The sequence below is a fragment of the Strigops habroptila genome, chromosome 4 (assembly GCF_004027225.2).
Source record: "Strigops habroptila isolate Jane chromosome 4, bStrHab1.2.pri, whole genome shotgun sequence".
NCBI classification, from domain to species: Eukaryota; Metazoa; Chordata; class Aves; order Psittaciformes; family Psittacidae; genus Strigops; species Strigops habroptila.
The window spans coordinates 52250388-52277130 of NC_046358.1; the positions used below are offsets into that span (position 1 = coordinate 52250388).

The window sequence follows — 26743 nt, forward strand, 5'->3', positions numbered from 1 at the left end:
GTTCTTCAAGTAATTGCTATAAATACTGCACAAATTAACTGCTGTGAAATACTTGTTTTTAAATAAACTGTCCTCATTCCTCTGTACAATACTATTAGCAGAGAAGACGAATACAGCAGCTTGAAATAGCAGAACTTGAAGAAAGCAGGAGGAAATTCAACACTCTTTATTTTAACTCCTAATGCAAATTGCATATATCTGCACTTGAGTAACACCTAGAAACAGCAACCAAGGCCCTGTTCTGCTGAGAACCATGCTCACATCTAGCAAAACCAGCTCCTGCCGATTGTCCTTCCAACCTGACTACAGTAATATAGCAGCGTCTTTCAGGTTGTTGGCATTTGCAAAGGATTCCTCCTTTCCCCCAGAGGAAAACATTAATTCTATTTCTAGCAACACATTTTTGAAAGATGAATCTACAGCATTCACCAGACAAATACTTCATGGTCCACCAAAGGCTCAGCAATGATTAACCTTTTGTGGAGCACATGGAGGGTCCGAAAATGATTCTTCGGTAAGAAGACTCAAAAAAGTTGCTAAGATTCAATGGACCAAGCTTAAGAATGAAAGAAAACCCAGCTTTGCAAAACAGAAAATTAATTCACATGCAGAGATGCAAAGCTAGCAGAACCAAAAATAATAATAATAATAATAATAATCTCATTTCCTTTGGCATAGAAAGAGAACAGGCAAGTGAGATGTCAGAAGAGCTAAGTGCTCACAGGCTGCAACTCCCATTCCCATCATCAACACCTAAACGTGTAATGGTTCATTTCCCTAGACAACTAGACCTCCAGTCTTCCACTAGAAAGGGAGGAAATTTCAGCCAGGGCAGGTGGTGAGGCCAAAAATATAATATGAATTCTAAGAGGAAGGACGCAGTAAAGAACTAAAGCCCTTTTGAGACAAATGAGGGAGTCAGAAGAAGAGCCAAGGAGAAATAATGACTCTGGAGCTCTTCACAGCTTTGTGAGACATTTTATGAAATAGTAATTGAACTGTACACAGCCAGTCAAAAATGCATAACATGCTTTTAGTGAGATACTGAGAATATTTTCCCTATCATTTTAATAAAGTGAATGAAAAAATACAAAGAGGTCATACAAGAAAAAGAAAAGGAAAGTCGTGATGTTCAAAACAAATGCAATGGCATAACCAGTATTAAGTGTGCTTCTTGATTATAATAGAACCTTATTATGTGTAATCACAGAATATATTCAAGCATTGCAAAATGCCACACATGCATTTAGACAGAAAGCTCAGTGCAAAACAATATCCTGTACACTGAGCCTTTCTGATGATCAGTAGCAGAATTTCTGTCCCTGTACATGCCAAACAAATTGTACTAACATAATCTTTTTTTCCAGCATATTTGTAAGTTCTCTCTATTGGTAGAGGGAAAAATACAAGTTAGCCCTTCATTCACGGAACTTGACATAAACAGAATTTTAGCTTAAAATTTGCACTACTAATTAATTTCTTTTTCTCTCATTTTAATCAGTTAAGACTACTTTCAGGAACTGTATTAATTCCTGATAATCTACAAAGACTTCTTGGTTTACAGACGTATCTTACTGTTTCTTACAGGACTTTTTCCTTCCTTGTTTTGTGCCCAACACATGCAACATGACTGAATACACAAGGCAAAAGTGACACTGACTTGGCCAAGGTGCTGCCAAAAGCTCCAGAAGAATCTACATGTTTTGAGGTTGCTTTGGTTTTTAAAGAACTTCCAGTAATCATCATGCTAGTGGTCACAGCAGTAGAAAAGCATCATAAAAAGTAAAATCAAAAGAGATGCTGCTGTATGACTTCATAATATCTGCTGGATTAGGTGCTAGAGCAATTAAGACTGTTACTGATTAAACCTGCCCCAAAAGAACTCCCAACAGACTACACCAAGTGGCAATTTTTAACTCCCAGAAGCTGTAATTGTTCTGAGGTGGATCTAAAACTTCTACAAGAACATGAAGACAAGTTACAGTCACCAACACCTTTATTTCCTTTTCTGTATACACATTTGTACTAAACTAACCTCTCAGGACCAGGGTGGAAAACTGAACTGGAAAAGTAAAATAGAGAAGAACTTCTGAGTGTATATTCATACATCCAAAAGGAAGGTAAGGTTACTAAACATTCATAAGCAACACTGAAACTCTGAAAGCTAGAGCATATACCCCAAGCTGAATGACACAGTAAGACTGGAGTATGCCTTACTCTGCAGTTTAGGTTTTATTTCATAAAGATTCGTAAGAAAAACATGTATCTCAATATTTAAGCTTTCCTTAGTATTTAAGGAAAACAAAGAAGGAGATTAAGCCAGATCTACAAGAGCTCAGTGAACACACGCAGCTCTGGTGAAATGAAGAAGAAGGAGAGGTAAGAACCATTAGCCCCACCATTAGCACTGGTGAAGGCACGGGAAAGGATGAGGCAGTGATTTCAGCCGAGAAGCTTCCAGCTGTCATTTACACCAGCATTGTCCACCATGAGGTCAGCTGGACTGTCCTTGGAAATAAGTGTTAGGTGAGACATGGAGAGGTTGCAGAATTAGAACACCACAGCACACAAAGCCTCCAAATCCAGAATAATCTTATTTTTGTAGGTTTGGTATGCTGAGAGCTTCTCTGTGGCTGATGCAGTGTGTACTCATTGCAACCCCTGGTTATTACAGAGTACTGCACGACAGGTGCTACTTTGAAGGACTAAGGGAAGATAAATGCTGGGGGTTGTTGAGAACTTCTTCTGTTTAATGAGTAGTAAGTAGTCCTTCCCTAATTCCTTCCACAACTGAAAAGCCAAGGAAGAAAAGCAAACACTAAGTAAGGTTACTGTTTTCCAATTCACCTGTGCGTCTTCTAGTTACTCATTAACTTTCACACATACTAACCAAACACTAAAAGAGAGACAGAAACTGGGATGTTTCTCCCTTCCCACCAAGAAGCAAATGAGGCAAATGGTAGGTTCAGAAGAAGCAAAATTGCTCAGGGGAGACGCATCCTTCTATGGACAACAGCAGTCTAGCCCAACCCCTGCTGAAAACTCAATGATGAAACCTTACTATCAGCATGGGGCCATAGAGGCAGCAAGCACACAGTCCCCGAGCCAAAGTTTTACTTGAAAATTCACATTCTGTAAGGTAGTCAGATACAACACATCAAGTGATGCCCAGAAAAAATAAAACTTAAAAGAATTGGGTATTGCTGACCACCCGTTCTAACAATTTCATAGCCAAAGCTCCTGCCACATATGCTTCAGAAGCCAAGATTACAGAAGAACCCCAACCCAAACAAAACAAACTCACCACACACCATAAAGCACCAGTTAGCTGTCATTTCAAGCACCTGACCTATGAAAGCATTCTTGCCTGTTTGTAATGCAATCCACTACATCCAAAGCAAGAAGTCACAAATAGGTTTAAGGGAGGCTATGCCAATGCCTAAATTTTGATACTAGATTTTTGACTTTAGCAGCCCTCAGGATTTAGATTTTGCTCTAGGCAGTATGTGAGGCTCCAGTGACAGCTTAGGGAAGACTCTGTGAGCAGTGCCGCAGGTAAGAAGCCAGCTAAGAAAAGAGCAGTACTATGATGACTTCTACAGGGTCAGCACCCACCTGAGAGAGATGCCAGCATTGCCACTGTCCAACAGCGCCGGCATCCCTACAACTGCTATCAAGCAAAATCACAGCAGGTGCTAGAGGATTTGTCCCTATGAAAGGGCTTTCTTTATATTAGCAAAGAAAGATTAACAAAACCAAGACCACGAAGCACAAACCCCCCTGTTGTGACCCCTAAAATGATGCACAGTCTACAAAAGACAAACTAAAATGGACAGAGCAATGGACCTTTCACTCCCCTTAATTCAATTCTCTCCTTTAAGTCAGTGCACTGTTATTACCCTAGCAATGAGACTGTAACACTGGAGTTTTTCAGCTTGATGGTAAAATCACGTAGTGTCCATCCATCTCCAATAATAGCAATATTGAGACAATGAACTCTATTGAGGCATCTAATAAGGCAGATAGTCATTTGCATAGTACACTTTCTGTGACTCTCTGTAATACATCTCAAAGACTCAATTCAGACTATTCTCCTTTCCCACAGACATTTTAAAAAAAGGATTCTTTTACTAGAAAAAGAAACAATAACTCCTCCCATAATAGGAGAAAGCAAAAGATAGGATTTTCCTGCCCATGATGGGTGCATACTTTTGGCTGTGTATTTTTATCTGGTTGGGCTTGCCCTTTTTTTTTTTTTTTCCCCCAAAAAAAAAAAAAAAAAAAAAAAAAAAAAAGAAAACCTCTGTGTGCTTCTCAAGTCCATTGTGAATTGAATGCTCAGAAGTGTACTTCTGATTTTGTTCTAACAGGCTCCTGAGCAGGAAGCACTTTGGGATCCCCATCCACCAGCACAGGCAAATTTCATCTTTAATTCCTGTGGCACAATCTTTTCCTTCATCTCTCCACACACTCCTCTCCGATGTGACTCCTGAATTATTATTTGCTGGACAGACCTGGGCATACCTTGGTTCTGTAGATACACTGGCCTGCTTATGAGTCCCAAGTTTTAGGATGAGCTCTGCAATGTAGTACTTGGGTAAACTTGACAAATCAGTTCCTCTCCAGACTGTAATGGCCTTGAAGACAATGTACATGCATATAGTGTATTCTGTGCCTCAAAGTTGAGCTCAAATAACATCTCCGTACTGCCATATGCAGTTATGATTGTGCCCTTCCTCCTCATAGCCCTTCTACTTTCTCTCTTCCAGTAAGTAAACCTGAACTTTGTCAGTGTTTTATTTAGCACAAAGACACACATATATTACTCCTGGAGGTATCTAAGCTACCCTCTACAGGAAGGACACACACTCAAAATACCATTTTCACTATATTCAGCCAGCTCCCGCTAGTTCCTCCTATATTCAATCCAGTCTGCTCTGCCCTCTGTCCCCCAGTATAGTCACAGGCAAGCTCCAGGAAATTTTGCTAAGTGCTCCATCCCATTTCCTCTGCCAGAGCCCACAAAATGAACAGCAGGAGGGAACACACATCCATAACTCATCACCCCAACTCCCAGGCTGTGATACAAACATTAATCCATCTTCAGTTGTGAACACAAGCTCTCTGCGTTCCCCTGGCCAGGGTGCAGAGGAGACGGCCACCAAGCTACCAGGGAGCCCTTGGACACTCCCCTGCCACATCCCACAAAGTCAGTAGTGACATACTCTCCAGATAGGTCAGGCATGAGAGCCTCCATGCAGAAGACCATAGCACTACTCTTAGGTTAACCTTAGGCAACTCCATGCCAGGCCTCTGTGAAAACAAAACTAAATGGCATTTTTGGCAAGTCAGAGAAGGTCAGCGGAAAGGGAGAAAAGCTGCCATACACCAGCGCCAGTGAGGAACAGCTCTGCACTCTTTGTCCAAGTTTCTGATTTTATCAGATTATGCCACAGTGTTAACATTGTTTATGGCCCTATTTTGTGTCTGTGAATCAGCCACTCCCAAAGACTCTTCCCTCCACCCCAGTTTATAAATAGCACTACATACAGAACAGAGTTTGTAAAGCAAAGACGACTTGCTGAAACAAAATAATGTATATCACGCTGACCAAAAAAAAAAAATCTTTCAAAAGCCTCTCTCGTTTATTTATAGTGCTGGCTAGACAGGCAGATTCCCACATTTTGTAAACCCTGTAGGTCACCATCTCCATTGCTCATTCACAAACAATTCTGCTAATAAAAAAAAAAAAAAAATCCCTCCGGTTACAACCGAACTTATTCCCCAGCACACTGCTTCTTGGCACATGCCTTTTGAAAAGAAAGATTTTAAATAAGCAATATTATGTATTTTTCCTATTTGAGGGCAACATGAGCCTAGACCATGATAAGACAATGCGACATTATTTATGTATCTGGAGACATTCAGACTTTGCAACCAACCTCTTGGAGCTCTATCAGTACAAGATAAGCCATTTTCTACCATGTCATAGCAGACTGTGACTTAAATTTCCATAGATTGTATTTTCATAGGAAAATACATCTCGATTGCACACATAAAACCCATCAAGCGTTTTTTTTTAATCCCTCTTTTCTCCAGGAACCATTTGCTTGCAGTGGGAAGTTCACAGCACCATCATCCAGATAAAGCAGACAGAGATACGCAACCAAAAGCTTCAGAGAAGAGTTTCCTGGAGCCTGAATGCACATGACACCTTGTTGAGCCAACACATAATGAGCCATAGCTCCAGGGACCCAAACAAGGAGAGCCTGGGTATTAGGGAAACCCAAATTTCCCATCCCCAGATGGGCTGGGTGGAAAGCGAGTTACCAAGGCTTCACTTTGGCAATGAAAACTTTCTCTGGTGATACTGAACCCCAGGCAATTCATCCCATTTTTCTATCCCCACACTTGGGCATATTTGCAACGCATCAACTTGACACCAGTGAAGGACCTGGACTGGAGACATACCAGCCTAGCAAGGGACTCCTGAGCTCATGGACACCCATGTCAAACCCACACTTGCAAATAGACACCACTACATCATCCCCAGCAGTTCCCCAGCCCTGTTTCCCAGGCAGCTACATCAACACTAAGGATGCTGGGGCTGAAAGAAGCTCCTGATTTTTCCACCAATTTACAGAGATGTGGGTACACAAAATGCCTCTGAAGAGACATTCTGCTCAAGTCAAATTTAACAGAAACAGAAGAGCTACTGAAATAACACTGGCATGTTCTATTGATAGAATTCATTGTAAGTGCCTAAGGTGAAAGCATTCAAGTACTTCTCTATTCAATTCACCAATCTTTTTCCCTGCAATTAATCACATGGTTATTCGTCAAGCTAATGGTTCCTTAATCAGTTGTAGAAGTTAAAACCTGCTATAACAAGGCTCCTCTTTAAACACAAAGGACGAGTAAAACAGCGCATTCAAACGTGTACTTCAGGAACAGTATTAAATGTATTAATATTGTGTTTCGTTTTTGTTATTTTGTAGACTCAACAAAAATCAACTGTTTATCATCTTAATAAAAAAGGAAAATACCAGTGCCTGGAAAATATCACAGTAAGTCTGGACATCACTTAAGCCAAGTACGTATCTTTTTTTTATTATTATTCCCCTACTGCTTATCTCAACACACAGTTCCTTTTCCTTTAGCCCCTTTCAAACAATACTTGATATTAAACAAACAGAACTAAATACCAAAATAAATTATTTCTCACTAAAGGCTCACTTCTTCTCTCCTGTTCCATATTCACAAATATATACGTGTGTGTGTGTATACACAGCCATTTAGATATACACACACACGTATATGCTTACTAATGTTACTAAAAGTATCCTATTATCTTACAGTTACACAAAAGCTGACTAGCATTAAACATGACTTTCTGGCAGAAAGAGAATACAAGAGCAGGGTCCTTTTACAATTAGATAGCAGCACTGAAATCCAGAAAGTCTGAGCTGTGCGTCATCAGTTCGCTGTGTTACTTCAGACCCCCATGCCTTGCTCTCCACATTTATGAACAGAAGCTTTCCAGGGGGGGTTCAAAGCACTAATCCTCATTATCACTCTGAAATACTCACCAAAGGACTTACAGAATTAATATTTAACCTACCATAATGTCTTTCCATATAAAGAGCTTGTTTGTAATCACAATCTTTGGTACCATGTCCAATTAACACAGAGGGAACTGTAAGATCACAAAAGAGGACCATGACATGATAACAACGAAGGGGATCTCCCACATTAAGTTCTCACTTATGCACACAAAGGGGAAACAACTCTAAATAAGGGAGGGAAAAGAAATTTAATTAGAGCTGACTGAAAAGTAAGGCATATGGTTCACAGGAATTTGTACTTTCAATTAAAACACCCTCCTCCTCCTCAGCAAACTAAATAAATACAAATTAAACCAAACCATTCTGTGACATGTGTATGCAAAACTGAACAGAAGCATGACAGAAAATTTGGGTGGAAGCTGCACCATATACCACATGCAATTACAATCCAACTGCGACAAACATTTTGTCACGATATTACACAGCCTTTTGTCACGATATTACACAGGCATTTCTCCTTCTCATCATTGCTGCATGTAACCATCCGTTTCCCCCACATTACTAAAACCCATTCCACCCACGTACCTAAAATTTGACTTGAGGTGTGGGCAGAAGAGGAAAGGGGGAGAAAGAAAGGTGTAAAGAACAGGACTGAATTTTGGAAATAGACTTTTTAAAAGATAAATCATACTGTGAAGTTTCAAATTGATAAAAATGCTAAAATATGAAAACAGCCATATTTCTAAAGTAACATATAAAAGGGAGCAGTGTATAAGATGGGGCCATTTGGGAAGGAACTGCAATCAAAATGACTGACAAATTGCAATTGCAAAGAGAGAAAACTTCAGGAAACTGGATGCGTTTGATTTAGAAATGAGGAGATCGCTATGAGAAAGACCATCCACACTTGCATTAAGAAGACACAAAGATTTTACAGAATGGATGGAGCTTTCAGCTATTCTAAGTTATAACAGGACTATTTGGCCCAGAGAAGGGAGAATTTAGGGAGGGATGCTTACAACAGCAGGCTGTGGCACAGCTCTGCTGAGGCAGCCCCTCTCAGGTGTGCTCAGAGATTTCACCAAAGCATCACTGTAGTGATTAGTGTCGCTGAGGATGCCCACGCACACTGTGCATCCAAAATCATAGAGCTCAGCTGGGGACAAATGCCTGCAGCAAGACAAGAGGGAAAAGTAGGAAGAACAGTTTTATATGAAGACACCAATGCTCTGAAAATCAAGGTCAACTAGTTAAATGAAAAATCTGAATGGTAATAGCACAGGGTGTAATGTGACACTGCCCAGGGTTTCCTAGCAGAAGACCCCTTTTCATTTGCTCAGTCTTACCCAAGTGCTTCAATTTGGAGAGAATTTTTAAGACGTATTTAGCCAGATGCTGGCACATAATTTGCTTAATTATGACATGTTGCAGCCAAAATGATTCAAAGCATTAAGAAAATGAGAATGAAGGAAAACACATTGCTGTACCATTACTAAACACCCCGGTGACCTTCTTCCTTCTTATGGTCTGCCACTAAATGGACTTCCCCCAACCCCCTCAGTCTCCCCTTCACTAAGTCAGCCTTTGCTGTTGCTGGGGAAAACGTACATCAGAAACACTTGGGATATCAAAATAAAAAGTCCAAACTGATTTGTGCCTGATGGAGCCTTTGTGGAACTGCAGCAGAAGGGAACAAATGTAGCATAAAGCTACTTGCAGAACAACTAAGCTAAATCAAGCATTGAAAGATGCTCTGTAAGCAATCCTAACCATCCTACACATGGAAACAGAAGAAGAGTCGGGAAGAGGAAAGATGGTTTAAAATTAGGCGAAATAACCAGAAGACACATGCAAAGGTAGTACATGGGGAGGCAGGGAAAGGGGAGCAGGGAGCCAAGCAGGATAGCAAAGCTGGAGGTAGAGGCTCTACCAGCCATAGGTGCATTACCATGGTACCCACGTATGGCAGGCCCTGCAGTGAATGGTACCCAGGCTCAGGCCATGGTTATGATCACCAGCCATATCTGTAGAAATGAGATGGGTCCAAGGCCAAGCCAGGAAGTTGATCCTATGGGACACGATCCCAGTCAGCAGGGCACCCAGTGGGTCACCTCTGGTACCAGGCACCCTCTCAGCTGCAATGCCCCCACATCCCAGTTGGGCAGGCTCTCACCGCATCTTAAAAAGCTGAATCAAAATTGAATTGCGGAAACATGCTTCTTGGCAAGGCTGTATAAGGGGACCTGCACAGCACATCTTCCATCTTCATTGCAAAATGTATCCTGGTGAGCTGAAGCTTCTCCAACAGCTCCTTCTGATGAGGGGGCTGGCACTGAGCAACAGCAGCTAAACATGGTGAGGGGGAGAAGAGCATACACTCTGGACCCTGCCTCCATCTTTTGGGAACAGGCAGATTAAAGTCAAATGGGCTGCTTTAATTCCAACACTTCCTAGCTTTTCAGAGATGTATTTTGCAGCCGTAGAGATGTTCCCTAAATACAGACTGTGTTTGTACATGTGCATGCTTAAAATAACCTGCATTGGGGCATTTCAGAACAGAGACTGTCTTCCTATGCATTTTCTCAACAACAAGCAAGGTAACCCCACTCCTAGCTAGGGAGCTTCAAGCAATAACCTGAAATATATATACAAGCAGACAGTAATACCTATCACATCCTCCCCTCAATAGCCGTAACCGTAGAGACCGGAGACCTTGCTACTGTGTAGTGCAGCAGATGAATCAGACAGGCTCACTCCTCCTTAAGCTTTCAGATGGTCATGGTTTTGACCATCAGCAGACATCATTATCATCGCCTCATTCAAAGCAGCATACAGCTGGTAACCTCATGCAGCAAGCACCTGCAAGTTCAACACTAGCTGTCTAGAAATGCCTTCTACCACCTTTAAGCAGTATCCAAATTACAGGGGATAGTGTCATGTTATCACAGCTGTCAAGTGTGCAAAGGTCTGAGGGCGGGTGGAGTGAATTTTATCTTTCTCTCATTTCAGGAAGGGACGTCTCATCCCGAGAGGGTCTAATTAAAAAGAAAGAGGCGGGCTGGTCAGTTTTATTTCAGAGATGAATACGGATCAGCTCTGTGCAATGACAGAGCACAGACTTGTGCGCTGCTTCAACAGTTGATACATGCTGTTAACTTAAGCAGGCTGCAGCAGTCTTCCTCTTCGTATGCACTCTGTGTTTACTCATCGTCCTCCCCAACAACCTACTTCCTCTTCTGAAGGAACTTGTCTTTACTTTTGGTTTCATGGAGATGGTCATGATGAAAGAGTGCTTACACCCAAAACTCAGTTAGCCACTCATACACTTGCTCTTCCATGTCCTCCTCAGCTGCACCCACACACTGTTCTCTTTTAGCTCCCTTCATTGCATTAAAGCAGGAATAGGAACATCTCAAACTAGAGTCCTCCAAACACTACCCAATACTTACAAACCACAGACTGCCCACAGACTAGTCACTGCACTACGGGACATCCAGAAACACACTGTGGGTTTTCTTCCTCAGCAAAAAGAAGGATTTGCTGTGTAATCAAAGGAAACAACCAGGTTTGTTTCAGTTATGTACAATACACACAGTTTGGAGCTCGAGCAGCCGGATGGTAGCCGCTTTCTGCACCATTTCAATACAAGGGGTGTTATCTTTAGCTCTGATTTCTCAACACAATCTGCACAGCCATATACAATCCTTTCACAGGGTCAGTTTGCTCCCTACCATCCCAATCCCACTTGCTGCCCCCACTTGCTCCAAGTAGCTGTTTCACAACTTGGACTTGCTCCATGACACATCGAGAATCCAGAATGAAATTTGCTGTCCTGCTAAATGCCTGCCAAGGTTTTGTACTGCCTCAGTCACACTCCTACCCCCTTTTCCCAAGCACTTAAGTGGTTTACCACAGGCTGCCCTGTGTCTTGAGGTGAATGTCTATCTCACAGCACAAGAAACCCTTCCCCATCTGTGCCTGATGTAAGGAATGCCTTTTCCCATCTACTAACCCACTAAGAATTGACCAATTCACTTAGAGAAGAAAGGGACGAGACCCCACAACCCAGCTTTTGTCTGATTTATAACCCATTCATGACCAAAAAGGAATACTGTATTCACAAAATACAGGATGTTGTGCAAGGGAAGTTATTTTTTCCCTTCAGCTCTCATTATTGACACAGTTTGTGAGCAGAAGTGAATCCTGGCGAAGACAGGTGTGGTGGGGCACTATGTTGACTGCCTAAATGCGTGTGGTGACTGAGAAAGATTGCTTTTTCGAAGTCATTGCCAGGGGTCCTAACCCCATCAGGATTCTTTAGCCCTGTACAAACGCACAACATCCCATGGCATTTACAACCTCCAGGTCACAAACACAACCAGTGCAAGAAGAGCGAGGAAAGGGTAAAGAGAAGATAAGAGGGGTGGCAGGTGAGCAGCTCCTGTGTCTTCAGACAAATCTCAACAGCACAACCTACTGCAAGTCCTAAAACTCCTAATGAGTACAAAACTCATTAGCTTAATCTTCTGAACTCCAGCAGGGTTTCAGAAGTCCTACAGACTCCCTGGAAGATGGAGCAGCAAATGTCTGACTTCAGGACAGCAAAAGTAAAAGGCCTTTGCTCAAAAGGGAAACTGAAGTTTGGCAGTAACTTATCTCCTAACTTTTCCACACATTTCTACAGGAGGAGACAAAAATATTCAGCTGACCAGTTTTCACTGTAAATCTCAGATTACCATAGCTGGAATTAATTTTGATGCAAGCTGAAGACAATAGTGACAAATACTGCATGTAGCAATGACTGAGTAAATGTCTGCACATGAGGCATAGATTTCTTTTTCACTTCCCTTCCCCCTCCCCCCTCCCCCCCAAAGGAAAAAGACATCATTCAGAAGAGAAGGTAGTCAATTTGCAGGAACAGGAGTGCAGGACACTCACATCACCTGCAGCAACTTTGGCAGAGTTGGGCATTACAACTTACTATTCTTCTTACCTTGAAGATGAGCTGGTAAATAAATAAAAAGTAGCAACTGTGTCAGTTGTCATGAATAGCCTTAAAATTCGGGCATAGGGAGAATCACTGCACACACTGCTTACAAGCCAAACCATAAATGCACTGCACAGAATTTTGCACATAAGCATAACCTATGAGGCACAGAGAAGGTTATCAGAAATGACCTTTCGGCTGGTAACAGCCTAGCAAGCAGGCAATGGGTTTGCTAGGATGGAACAGGGGCTGTTCTGTGAATCACCCAGAACTGCTGCTGGAGAAACAGCAGTCCCTTCCTGCAAGTCAAAAACCAAAGCAGTGCAAGTGAATAAAAAGGAGAAATGATTCTGGGTTTAGGTTTAGTTTTGGGGTTTTTTGTAGGCTACTCAAACTTTCAGAATTTAGAAGAGAACCATTTTACCTGCACCTCTCAGAAGACACCCTCACCAATTTCACCATAAAGAGAACTAGGCTCAATTACCAGGAGACCGCTGGGGTGGAGAAGAGGGAAAAGTACACTCTGCATAGCAGCTCTGGCTTTCTGCTCACTGAACCAGGAAATAGTTGAACAGATACATTCAGAAGTATGAAGACTGAGTCAGAAGACAATAGTTAAATAAATACCAGTTAAACCGCATACCGTAGTCCTGTCTTGTAGTACTGGGAAATGAGTACTGCTTAAGGCTGTTCCAGATATTGCATCCACCTGCAAATATTTGCTGCTGGCTAGAGCTCAGCACATATACTCTTACCAGCACAGTCAGTACTTCGCAAAACATTACAGACAAGAAAGAAAAAGAAAGTTAGCTTAATACAGAATACAATAAACTAAGTATATGCTTTAATCATCAAAAGCATATAATGCCTGGTTAGGGGATTATTTAGTTTTGATTATTTTTTTTAAAGCAGGTTATATGATTATAAAGTTAGTTGAGGATATAGCTGCTTTTTTCAAACATTTTAAGCTTTCAATTTCACGAACATAGAGTGCTAATTATTAGCTTCTTTAATGTGGATCTTTTACTACAAGTGTATAGCAGAGATCAGAAATTAGAACGTTACAGAGGAATTGGGCATGCATTCACAACAAAAGCACAGAAGCAATTACACTTGCATTACATAGTCTCAAATCCACATAAAAAAATTACATTGTCTTAAGACATTTATATTTTAGATCAACTATCTTTCAGCAATAATGAAAAATCATTACAGCTGGAGAAAGAGACAAGAAGAAGAAAAACACACTGGCTTGGTGCTTGAGGACATTGCCCATTAAGGTTTTGTCTTATGAAGAAACAGCTAAACACTTTATAACAATATTTGATCTGTAACTGTTAAGCTGGAAAAGATACCCATTTCCAAATGGATTCGACACATAAAAGAATTATTTTTTTATTATTTTTTGCTTCTGTTAGCTGGCTAGCTTTTTTATTTGTAACTATCTCCCAGAAATTTTAACATCTCCAAATGCAAGTCCTTGATAAGTCACAGACAAAGGAAAGATTTCTTTTCTTTAATAGGGACAAAGGAGAGCATTGTTGAGATTTGTTATATACATACAATTACCTACATTGTTATGGAGATTAAAGGACAAAGAGCCAAGAGATCTAATTCCAGATTTTACAGCCTTGTCCTTTCTCATAATTATGTCTTAAAATTGAAATTCAGTTAACACGTTCACAATACCAACATCTACCAATGTTTTCATGTACTTAGAGGTAATTTAAATTCTTTTAACATGGGTGTGGCAATACAGTTAATTTATCATTGATCATGCAAGTGAACATGTTCAATTTAATAGTACCACAGTGCATTTTTTCAGCTGGTTGTAAGAAGAGTCTTAAAACTAGTACAAGATTCATTAGAAGAACAACTGGCTAGTCTATGAGTCACTTAAAAAAAAAAAAACTAAACAAACTTTCACAAAGATCTTCCCATTTTTTCTTTCACCTCAGAAATATTTCCAGAAATAGGATTTTGAACTGCAGAGAAACATTGAAAAAAGAAAGTATTCTCATTCTGCAGATGTTAATGCTGCCCCTTTATATCATGTGAGAGTATGTCAGCCTCCTTTCTTCAGCTGTCAGATACAACATTTATTGGAAATTCCAAGTTTAAAATATCAGGCTTGTGTCTGTGGCATCCACAGTATGCCAGCTAAAAAGGCCAGATCCTGACCTCAAAGCTGGACTGCTTATTCCTCCCTGATGCCCAGCTGCACGGAACTAGATCTTAGAGGTGAATTCCCCTCAAAGAATTATGCAAACTGAATTAAAAATAATGAACTTCCCCAAAGAAAGAGCTTGCTTTTGGTTTGGGTTTGGTTTTTGGTTTTTTTTGTTTTGTGGTTTTTTTTGGGTTTTTTTTCCCCCCAGTTTTCTTGAAGATACACATTTACAAAGACTGTGGGAACAAAACTGTGGCTACACTTCTTGTATTTCCCCTGTACAAAAAAAGGTATAAATCCATAGAAGGCGAAACCACCAAACACCTCAGTTAACCAGACACAGCCTACTTTTCAAAAAAATTAAATTGCATTGGAATTGACCAGAACAAGTACATTTTAATAAGTATTGAAACTGAAGCCAAGTGGTAGAAGTGGCTGATCCTACCAGAAGACTGAAAGAACACTAGAATTAGAAAGCATAATTCACATAGCAGGAAAGCCATGAGCTGTCGATTCCCCCAAATCCAAATTTGGTTATAAATGGGTGATTATGATGTGTGCGGCACCAAGATTATATTAGAACTCCCATATCTGCTTTCACTGGAGAAAAATAATTAAAGAAACCAAAATTTGATGACCTAAAAGGACCCTACCAAATTATCACCATTCATTTTATTTCCCCCTCAGTTTGAAGCATTTATAGGTATATAAAGTTCCCATGGGATTGGAGAAAATAACTGAGCATGATCACAAAAAGAGGAAAACCCTAAACTCCCTTAATTAACATAATACAATTTTGCATATGTAAATTGGATGCCAGCCACAGGCACCCATTTTTTCCCTTCACACTAGTTTTCAGAACAAGTCGCATTTTAATGTTTAAGAAGTACATTGAAACCATGTCATGCCTAATATTGTAATAAAACCAGTGGCAAGGCTGAGTCAATCTCTTTTGATGGTTCTACACTGCTACTTTCTGCTACAATGGAACTACTAATGTGCGCTTCTTTCGCCTGCATCCCAGAGGGTAACGGTGGACACCCTTCTCGTTCTCAGCCAAAGCTGTATCTTGGTCTCACCCTAGCATCCTCCCTGCCCTCTCCACTTCAAAACACAAATCAGAGGGGATCAATTGGCTAAGCCACTTCAGGCATGAGGAAACCCTGGGGAGGAAAGGCAGCAAAAAGAAGCAACCTCCATTTATCTGCAGGAACTATTGACATCGCAGGCAAAACAAGCACTAGAGGGAGGCAGCAGGAAGCTTTCAGAGTCTGCAATATCGCAGATGGTCCCATGCGTTGCTGCATATGCAGGCTGGCCTGCCCCAAAACGAAGCTGCACCTTTCTCTGGCCACAACCTGCTGTCCATCTTTTGCAGCATCCTCCTGTCTCGTGAGGCAGTACAGCACTCCAAAGCCAACACTCTGGCTGGGCACCCACCCGCCCTTTGCCTGCCACTCTCCTTATTTCCGGGGACAAAGCTGGTAGAAATTGTAATTGGAAAATGAGGACTCAAACTCAGATATTAGAAATAACAGGTCACTGCTGGCAAGTCTATGTGTATATATAAGAAAATAAACAAGGAAGCTTATTAAAAATGCTCTAACTTAACAGAATCCAAGTGCACAAGAGGAAATAATGAGAGAAGGCTCAGTCTAAGCTCCACCATGACGGGGAATACAGAAACAAAAGTCACTGGCATTCCTGTGAGAAATCACCCTCCAGAACCATCTCCCACTGCAGAGATGAACCATCAGCAAAAAAAGCAAGATGCGTAACATCACAACCTTGGCTAGGAGTCTCCCTGGAGGTATGTAGAGTCCCCCATCTTACCACCCACCCACCAACATGTCCTGAGGGGGAAAAAAAAAAAAGTCCCACTGAACTAGTAAAAGCAGAGGCTTCAAAATATGCATTTAAACCCATCGGAACATGCCAAGCTACAATCTGTCAATGACCAGGGACGGGCTGGGCTTGTACAAAGCTGATCTGCACAAATAACCCCTCTTTAGGGAGCAGTGCCATTCAAGCTAGGTTAAACCCAGTTCTTTACAAGCTGGCAGACAAAAAAACTTTTATCAAAATATTACCAAAAGGAAGTAAGGAATTAATCTGAGAATACACCTAATCACAGAACCAGCTGTGTTTTAGATACAAACTGTAAAATCCTAACTAGGAAAAGCTCCCAACCACGTAAGTCCGTCGTCTCACCTGGGCTGTGACAGGAGAGAGGGCTCCAGCACCTTCTGGCTCAGAGGAGAATTACTCACAGAGCACGGGCCAGATGTCACCCTCGCCCTTTCTCAAACACCCACAGCCTCCAACATGGATATGCTAAGAGACTGCATCTGCTTACCAGGCCACAACAGACTAATTTTCAATAAAGCTCCAGACCTGATGTTCAAGTCTTCACTTGATGTTTTTGCAGTCTCAGAAGCAGAAATTTCTTACCTTCAACAGGGGAAAGAGGTGAAGCTCACACAAATTATTCCTCAATCCCTGGCCCATATGGTGCACAGTAAGCAGTATTACGGTACATAGCATTCTCCTGAACACCACAAAGCCAAACCAATCAACCAAAAAACCATGAAGTCTTCCCAATAAACAAACACCCAATCCAACATTTAAAACCCCCCACATTCTAAAGCTTAAAGTAGAACTCCAGATGCAGTACACAACAAGAATTTTGCATGCATTAGGAACTTACCAAATACTACATATTTCTTTTATTCATTTGGTTTGGCTAAGACTGTACAAAACAATGAGAAAAGTTCAGAGCATACCAAACAAATGGGAGGTACAAGAAGAATAGGAAAAGGAAACTAAGAACAAGCAGATGTGTAGCACTGGAGAGGAAGGTATTTCTAGTTGGCTAGATCTTAAAGGTAATGCTTCTGGTGGTCACTTATCCTCTACAAATTAGGACTCGCATCAAAGACAGGCCTTAGCCCCCTTCTCCACACAAACCAACTGGGTTTGAAGCACCATGCAAAGCCAAGATCAGTTACAGACTCCACAGGGCTGGTACCAAAGCAGATGCCAGCATCACTCCTTCCCCTGTTTGTATTTGTAGGTGCAACTTCCTCTATTCTCAGACACAGTTTAAAGCACAGTTTCCTTTTCTCCCATTACATTTCTACAGGTGGAAAAAGAGGCTTTTATATGTTGGCCCTAGGTGTCTCAGGGAAAAGAGCGATGGTTAGACTGTGTGGCTTCTAATACCAAGGGATTCTTCCAATTCCCTGGCGACAGTAGGAAAATAATCTTAACTACATTCAGTGACACGCCAGATATTGACAACATTTATGGAAAGATATGGACATTACTCTGTTGCCCTGCCTTTCCACTGAGTGCCCATGAATGGCATAGAAGATAACTAAACGAGGCCACAAGTTTATCAATCCAGCTCTGGTTGGACCACATGTACATGTCCATTTTTTGCTGGATTACAGAAATACCTTTCCCACTTAATCTTGGATTTTCTCCTGGAATTTTGGATTAATAGACCCAGGAGGCCTGTTTATGCGCAGATACATTTGGGAACAGCTGGAAAGCACTTCAAGAAAAGCCTTGGTGCAGCCTTCCAGAGAAGTGCATCTGTTTTGTTCTTTTCTTCCTGCACATGCCTGATCATTCTTTCCCCCCACACGCCGCTTTCTAACGTTTCATGTTAGCACATGCTCACCTACACTTAGTTGTCTTTTACCCCCCATAATTAAAGTCCTCCCCTGCACAGTCATCTCCTGCTGAAAGTTAATTTCCTACTGATGGTTCCATTTAAGGCATGGTTCTCTTTCACTCTCCCCTTTCTACACAGCAGTAGGCCCTCTGTGCTACAGAAAATTCAACTAGCTCCTCCTACAGTTCCAGCGACCTTTCATGATGTTCAAGGTACTATTTACATTCAAATTTTGGAGTCTAACTAAAAGCAGTGACATCAGGCTAACAACCAGATGTGCAGCCAGTGACTGTTTTAATAGCTTCTCTCTCCTTTGCTCATATCAGGAATCTTCTTTCAATCAATCAAGCAAAAACCCCAAATTAATGACATGAGACAGGTTTCATACCTACAAACATCAAATTCCCAGTCCCCAACCACTCTCTAACGTTGCTGAAACACTCGCTCTATGATACGTTGTAATTCTAGTAGGAAGAAGGAAATGCATAAATTAAAATGATATGGATTATGCCCTAAGCAATAAACAACCAAAGATTTTTCTAAAACAGTAGCAATTTCTCTCTCTCATATTTAAAAACTCCAACCAAAAAAATTTACATGCCATGAAAATCCTCAACAAAGACTTGCATGTAGCTCACATAATTGAGGAAGTACTAATAATAGCGCGGCTGTTTGCACAGACAACATTTCCACTGTGGGCCTGAATTCTGATCTCAAACATGGAGAAGAAGATATTTTGTTGTGTGTTGCTGGCTGAAGACTAAAATCAAAGTATTGGAAACCATCTGAATGTGCTGCAATGTGCAGTCGGCCTATGCAGCTAAGGAAGTGCTACGCACATCCATGCCACACTGAAACAAAGCATGTATTGAGCATGGCAGAAGGTGCTCCTGTTGTGTACAGGAAAGTAACCTGTGCTACAGCTTTAAACAAAAACGAACGCCTTTTCATTTCAGCATCAATTGTCAGTCATCACAGAAAAATAACTTGTCCTGACAGGTGAGAAGTATATTTCTAAGTTCCTCCGACACAAGCAAACAGTTCACAGCCACAGCTTCTCCTTGTGGCCTATGCTATGTAAGCCCAAGCCTGCTCAGGCCTCCAGATCAGTGAAGGTATTTGTTAAATGGTACTTAAACCTTTTTATTTTTATTTCATGTGCTAAAGATTACCCAGAATAATTTCACAAATGAAAATTTAGAGTACCATACAAGAGAAGAATCAATGAGGATGATTAACAGTGACCAATATATAGCAGAAATTAACTGACATGCAAAATACATACATGGCAAGCCCTCATTTCAGATATGATGATGCTTCATTTAAACTCCTTAGCTGGAAATTTGGTTCAGTAATTAAGTCATAATCCTATATAATTGACTCTCACAGTATCAGTATGAGTTCTGTGCACAGAATAAGCTGTAAGAACAACCTATTAGGTCCACATAAAAGGCATTTATAAATATAAGGACCAAAACCCTTGCGTAGTAGATGTTACGTTGTCACATCACTAATACCATCATCATCAAGTCAATAGCTCCTATAAAAAACACAGACCAAGGTTTGTTTTTTAACAACTCCAACGTTGCCCACTATGTTGTAATTCAATAAAAATAAGGAAGATGCTTATTCTTGAGTAAAGGACACCACAGAAAGATCATATGCCTGTCACGCCACCCAGGAGCTGCCATGACACAGCCGTTCCACAGCTCGGGACGCTTCCCAGCCCTTGTGTGTGTTCGGGCGGACAATGCTGTCTGTGTTAGAAGCACTGTCCTTTTACTGACTCCACAATCATCTGAAGGGCAATGTGGAGGCCAGATCCAGCCAAGAGCCACTTCCACCCACCTTGCTGCCTTTTCTCTCATGAGCTAGCAGGGAGACAGTAGACAAGAGGCAAGAGATCTTACTGGTAATGGATGAAGTCCAGATCATGCCACATGCCAGACAGTCTTGTCAGCTGCTGACATCTTACACCAGCTAAATACCTCACCAGGTAGTTCCAGTCTGTGTCCCACACCTGCACACATGCCACACCATGACCTACAGTGGTCAGCTCTGACATCTGCGTTAACCTGAGCAAAGAACCCACCACAAAGCAAAACTGTTCCCTATTAGAGACCATCCTGATTTTCAGGGGGCAAGACCACAGGAACACTACTTGGAACAGGCAACAAGACTTTTGTTCTTAGGGCAAACACTCCCCCCAAGCAAGGCTTTATTCTGCGTTCTTACTGCTGACCTTAATGAGCTATATAAACAAACCACAATTTTCTCACATAAGTGAACACACCAAAATTTAGTGTTTTCAAATGAATGAACAATTTGCAGAATCACACCACCAGTGACAACTTGGTTTGCGTCCTACTCCTCTGAGGAAAAAGCTCCGAAGGGGCCTTTCCCCCCAACGCCTCTCTCTGTAAAGATCAAGTGCTCCTAACATTCAAAACTCCACAAGGTGCTGATCAGCACCAGTTAAGAGGTCTGGTGAATGAAGTCCTCCTTGCACCAGCCTTCACATACAGAGGTACACCTAAAGTCACAACTGAGGCTATCAAATACTGCAGTCTTCCAAATTTTCAGTCCATGACCCCATGAACCGGGGAGCTCCCATGTAAAATTCTGAGCCACACCAACGTTAGCAGATCTGACTTGTGTGCTGTAGCACGTTAATGGGAGCTCTGATACTATCAGTGGATGACAGGACCTACTCTAGCGTCCCACAGGGAGTCAGTGGTGTGCACAGCTGGGCCCCAAGATAGTGAATATATAAACGTAACAACATGTAATTGAGGAGAAGGTCTTACTTTTTTTATTATTATTAATCACACATCACACCAATAACGAGCCAGTCTTAGAGGACAAGTAGATCATTATGTCACAAGATTTCATACCCTGCTTGAGAAGAAAACCTAAAAACAATAGAGGTCATGGCTGGCAGATCCTCACGATCCTCACACGAAGGCTCCTCTGCTTCAAGGATGCCACATAAGGTTCCTGTTGCCTGGACAAGCCTGCAAGGCTATACCCAAGAACAATACAGGCCTTCCCTGAGCTTTTCCAAGATGCTGGAGTACTTTGATTCCTGAGTCAGTCTTAGCTCTTATTCAGAAGAGATTTTTAAACCTAGGCTTGGTACAACAGCAAACAGAGATGGAATGACAAAACACTGCAAGGTACCCCAAACTCAATGAGACATAAAAGGAAGAGGAGCCAAAGTTTTAGAGTAGCCATTGGCTGTAATCACAAGATGATGGCAATGTAAGATAAGAAAACGAATAGTTAAAAATCCAGAACAGTGGTATAGTTCTGCTCTGCAGCTCTAAGGGTGGGACTGAAACACAGACCAGGAGGAACTGTCACTCCTGCAAATTACTGAACACCTTGGTCCATACCAACACATGTTCACACTTCTGCAGTGGAAACCATCGAGGCAGAGAGGCCAAGCAGGTCCATCTGAAAACTAAAGTTCAGCAAGCCCCAAAACATTACAATTCACAGCAGTCACAAAATCTTCCTATGGGAATGTGAGGAAGGTATCAGCAGGGAGAAACCCGGGGTGAAAGTCTATGCCAGCACACAATCAGTAGGTCACCTGGCAAATGATTCTGATTTACATCACTCAAAGGTGTTCTTGGAAGAGTATCTGCAACACACCCGGGCAGGCACAGAGGGAGGCTTGAAACAAAGTGTGCCGGCAGAGGCCTCCTGATGACCTGCAGCCCTACATCCCCAGATCTGCTCTCTCTGCACCACGGTGGGATTTTCCCGTGAAAACTCCACACAGCTCCTGAAGGTTGTATCCCAGTGAGCGATGTGCACCACTAGCACGGGCAATGTACAAATAACGTATTACTAATTAACCAGCAGCGACACGACGAGGGCAGGCTACAATAATCAGTGAGGAGACAGAAGCCGTCCCGGCTCTACCTAAGGCAGCTTTCAGCTAGGTAAACAACCGGGGCAGCCCCATGCCCCGAAAGGAGCCACACGGCTGTACCACAGGGCCGTACCCCCACCACATCCCCGCCGCTGCCGGCCAGCGGTCGCCCCACGCTGCTGGCAGGCGGGGCTCAGACAGACCCCCGAGCAGCAGGCGGAGAGCGCCAGGGGAGGCCGAGGCCGCGGGGATCCCGCCGGCGGCCCGCCCAGGTGAGCGCCGCCTCCGCCGGGCCACGCCGCGGCACCCCCCACCTCCCCTTCTGTGCCCGTGCGGCCGGGGCAGCGCCGCTGCGGGACAAAGCCCGAGCACAGCCGCACACCTGCCCCGCCGGCTGCACACCTCTCCGCGGAGCAGCGGGCACCGCCGCCGGGGCAGCTCCCGGCGAGGGCAGGTGCGGCAGCCAGCGGCCACGGCACAGCAGACCCCCCGCCTCCCGCGCCCTAAGCCGCCACCCGCACCGCGCTCTCACCTCGGCCAGCAGCAGCAGCAGCAGGCAGGGCAGCGGCAGCAGCAGCCGCCTCATGGTGGCGGAGAGCGCTCGCCGCTGCGCGCACGGCCACTCAGCCCTACACCGCCTCCCCCGGAGACATGGCCGGGCTCCGCGCCCCGCACCGCCCGGCGACCCACCCCTTCGCCGCCCTCAGAGGCGGCGGCGGCGGCGGCGCCTCAGTCTCCCACCGCTCCCTCTAGCGCTCCTTGACAGGAAAGGCGGGTGGCTTGGAGCCGCCGCCGCCGGGAAAGCCCTGTGCGGGGCGGAGTGAGGGGCGAGCAGCAGAGCCGCCTCCGGAGGGCCGGGCTGGTCACCTCCCTCCGCCGCCGCTCCCGCCAGCCTTTCGCCCAGGGCATAAATGGCCGTCTTGCAGCGGGCGGGGGGGCTGTGGCTGGCGCTTCCCCGCCTTCAGCCCTCCCTCTCGGCATCTGACATCTCCTCCCGCCGGGCTGGGCGAGAAAGTGGCTGTCTGCGAAAGTTAACCGGCCTCCCTGCGCACTCTGGAGAAGCGGCGCCGCGGGCCGTGCCCGACCGCCCGCCCCGGCGTTGGGGTGGTGCTCAGGGACGGGCGATACGCAGAAGGGTCGGTGGTAAAATGAAGTAAGTCCTGGCCTCGGGGTCCTCTACCACCCTCGCCTCCTCCGGCGGGAGGGGAGCGCGGCAATGGCCGCGGCCCCGCACCGCCCCTCGGGGTCCCGGGCGGGTGGGGGGCAATGAGTGGCTCCGCGTATTGCGCCATTCATCACCGCCAGGCAGTCGCCCCGAAAAGTCCTGTCCCTCTCCAGGCACTGGTTTATACATGTTTTGTCCGTGTCATCAAAAAGGACATGACAGCATGAAACGCAATCACTTTTATAACTTGAACTTACTTCCCAGGATAATGCACTGTTTCACATTTCATTCATCTTGGGTAAGGGAAAAGGAGAAACAGGGTCAGCTTACATAGCATATCTTTAATTATGGAAACACTGGCAGTCTTCTTTTTCTCAAAAGTTTTGAGCTCACGTGTTTGTAATTTCCCTGTCTTTCCTGAGCCCTCAAAACATATGCATAGTATTAAGGAAGCAACTATTTCCACAGGAGTTCACGGGAAGGCTCACAAGAATAAGGGCATTGGGGTTGTTCAGCCTCAGGAAGGCTCCAGGGAAACCTTATTGTGGCCTTTCAATACTTAAAGGGAGCTCCTAAGAAAGATGGGGACAGACTTTTTAGCAGGGGCTGTTGTGATAGGGCAAGGGGTAACGGGTTTAAGCTGAAACAGGGCAGATTCAGACTAGATGTAAGGAAGAAATTTTTTACAGTGAGGTTGGTGAAGCACTGGCACAGGTTGCCCAGAGAGGTGGTAGATGCCCAATCCCTGGAAACATTCAAGGTGAGGTTGGACAGGGCTCTGAGCAACCTGCTCTAGTTGAAGATGTCCCTGGTCATTTCAGGGAGGTTGGACTAGATGACCTTTAAAGGTCCCTTCCAACCCAAACTATTCTATGATTCTGTAAGCACATACCTTGCTGCTTGGGAAGCCAAGATTTACATTTGGAGTTAGATAAACAGTGTGGGGGCATCTCTTCATATCAATAAGATTTGTGGGAAATAATTATTTCAGAAAAGTACTTTTAAGATGTTAGGGAGCATTCAAATAAGGAAATAAACACTATACAAAAACCACTAATAAATTCACCTTTTCTACACTTTCCATTTAGCACAAAGCACCTGAGAATTATTTTCCAGTGAAGGCTCCTCCTGGTAAACCACACACATGCCAGAAGTCTCACCGGCTGCAGTGAAGTTATTACGCTGAGATACGTTCTGCAGACCAAACCATACCATTTGGAAATTACAGCTCTGACTCTTAAAAAAAAAAATTCCTTGTTGCGGCTCCTCGTGCCTGGGCAGAGCCCAGTGGGTCTAAGTTGCCAAACTGCAGCTTCTGGCCAGGCAGGGTTTCACTTGCATCTAAAATGCAACCAACTACCTTTGTGGTGGCAGATCAGGGTTGCACTGCACAGCTGCACTTGAGCAATCATACTTGGTCATCCTTGGCTCCAACTCAGTGAGAACAACATGGCTTTTTTAGTTGCGTGCCTTTCCAGTACAACAACCTAGTAGCTACTCCAGTTACCCCTGAAATTCAGTGGGAATCTCTCCAGTGATTTAAGCAGTAATGGCAGCCAGCCCTGAGAGAGAAAATCTAAATTACAAAAAAAAAAAAGGGGGGGGGTAAATAAAAAAGAAAAATGCACAAAAATGCACTGAGACAGCCAGAAATGGGATTCTGACCTTTCTGACCTGTTGAAATTTGTAAGTATCTTCAAGCTGATGTTGCCATCCCCAGACTCTATATGACCCTGGACTCTCAAGTTCACTCATTCTTCTTTCCTTAATAGGCCACATGACCCAACTCAGAAGCAAGGGCATTGTGTTTCTCAGGCTATGTTAATTCCTTGCTCCAGAGAGGAACTGGGCAGCTACACCAATATTACAAGAAGCTAAACTTCTTTCACCACACCATGTCTGTCTGGATCCGGTATAGCTGGTGGGGCTTTTCACATACAAGCGACATGGAATCTGCCATTTATTACTTTTTCAGACAACACTTGTGGCTGAGTCGTCACAACGACTCATATGTCAAGTACTTGAACCAGGAGGTCTATGAAGTTCTGGGAGACAGTCTCATTTCTGAGGCATCCAAAATAGTACAGGACTGCACTACATTTGCTTGTAGAAATATCTACAGAGAGTATGTCTAGGACTGTAGTATAAAATGACCTTAATGCATATCTTTAATTATAACCATAACTAATGCCAGTCACCAGTAGGATTTATACATCATAGGTTAAACTGGCACAAAGAGACCACAGGAGGTTTGTCACTGGTTTAGGGTACATCTCCGACTATTACCAGACCTCAAGGAAAGGACTAACTCCTTTCCAGAGATGTTTCTAGGGTGCAGGAAGTATGCTTATATCAGGGACATAGCTGTGTCTGCACTGAAGGAGTGAGCTACCAAGATTCGTGGATATTTGAACAAGCTCAGATATGCTGAAGAGGATGGTCACAAAAAGAGAAAAAAGTGCCAAGAAACACAGGGCACTAAAAAGTGTAATTATTTTGTAACGTAACACAGAAGTGTGATTTCCATTTGATTCATTGAAAAAAACAAAACCAACCCAACCTAGTAGCAATCAATTTATTTTTTTGTACATTCAGATTCTGATGAAATGTTTGTCTTCTCCAGATTGTTTAAAGTTCTTGGAAGAATGTTCCAAAAAGCTTTTCTGATTAGATTTTGAGAGCTCTGTGGAGAAAGAATCACACATGTACCTGATTGCTTCCTTGGATCAATGCCCCTGCCCTTTATAGCATGCTCTGGTTGACTGCTAGCCATGCAGACCTCAGGGAAGAGCTGGATGGCACAGAACTGTGATTCATGCCAGAATCAGAGACTTCACATGCTGAAAATAGAAAAGAGAAATTAAAAGCCAAATTTTTTAAAGTCTTCCAGGTGTTAATTGTTCAGCAGCAACAACCATCACAACACAAATAATTTCCTAGGAATTAGAGGCTCAAGGTTGCATTTCAGGCCACAGGCTCTTCACAGCTTGTTACTAATCTGCTGAAAATTTCCTGAATTACAACTGCTTTTGCCTGATTGTTTCTGTAGGTAAGTTTTGTTTATTCTACAGCCTTTTATTAAAGCTCTATGTGTGACAGGATGATAAAACCAGGTAGGTGTTGCTCCTGGGCTAAAGCTGCTTCTATACTTTCATCTGGAAGTTAATTTGTGCATCTGAGTCATAAAACTTCTTCAAAAGGAAGCGTCAGAAAGAAGTGTTTCCTCATTCTTATAATCGAGTTTTTGAACAAGAGACCTAGGTTTAAAAATCACCTTGGGCTCTTGGACGCAAATAC

The 26743-nt window shown here is 43.2% G+C and overlaps 1 protein-coding gene and 2 long non-coding RNA genes across 10 annotated transcripts in view; 1 reads left to right on the top strand and 2 right to left on the bottom strand.

Annotated features, from left to right (window-relative positions):
• PTPRJ (protein tyrosine phosphatase receptor type J) overlaps window positions 1-23081 on the bottom strand; it is a 73711-nt gene extending 50630 nt beyond the window's left edge. For 3 of the 6 annotated variants that reach the window (XM_030482752.1, XM_030482754.1, XM_030482751.1), the window contains exon 1: window positions 22814-23080. In XM_030482752.1, coding sequence (XP_030338612.1) covers window positions 22814-22867 — 54 coding nt within the window. In that variant the 5' untranslated portion in view covers window positions 22868-23080. Of the gene's footprint in view, window positions 1-22813 lie in introns of all 6 variants that reach the window. The other 3 variants (XM_030482753.1, XM_030482750.1, XM_030482755.1) reach the window with 2 other exon arrangements.
• Window positions 23082-23127: 46 nt separating this feature from the next.
• Window positions 23128-26330, top strand: LOC115606587. Its single transcript, XR_003990937.1, has 2 exons — window positions 23128-23434; window positions 24535-26330. It is a non-coding gene; the product is annotated as an uncharacterized LOC115606587 (long non-coding RNA).
• The window catches only part of LOC115606586, a 45626-nt gene continuing 44890 nt past the window's right edge, over window positions 26008-26743 (bottom strand). For 2 of the 3 annotated variants that reach the window (XR_003990936.1, XR_003990934.1), the window contains one exon: window positions 26008-26286. This is a non-coding gene — a long non-coding RNA (uncharacterized LOC115606586). The remainder of the gene's footprint in view (window positions 26287-26743) is intronic. The other variant, XR_003990935.1, reaches the window with a different exon arrangement.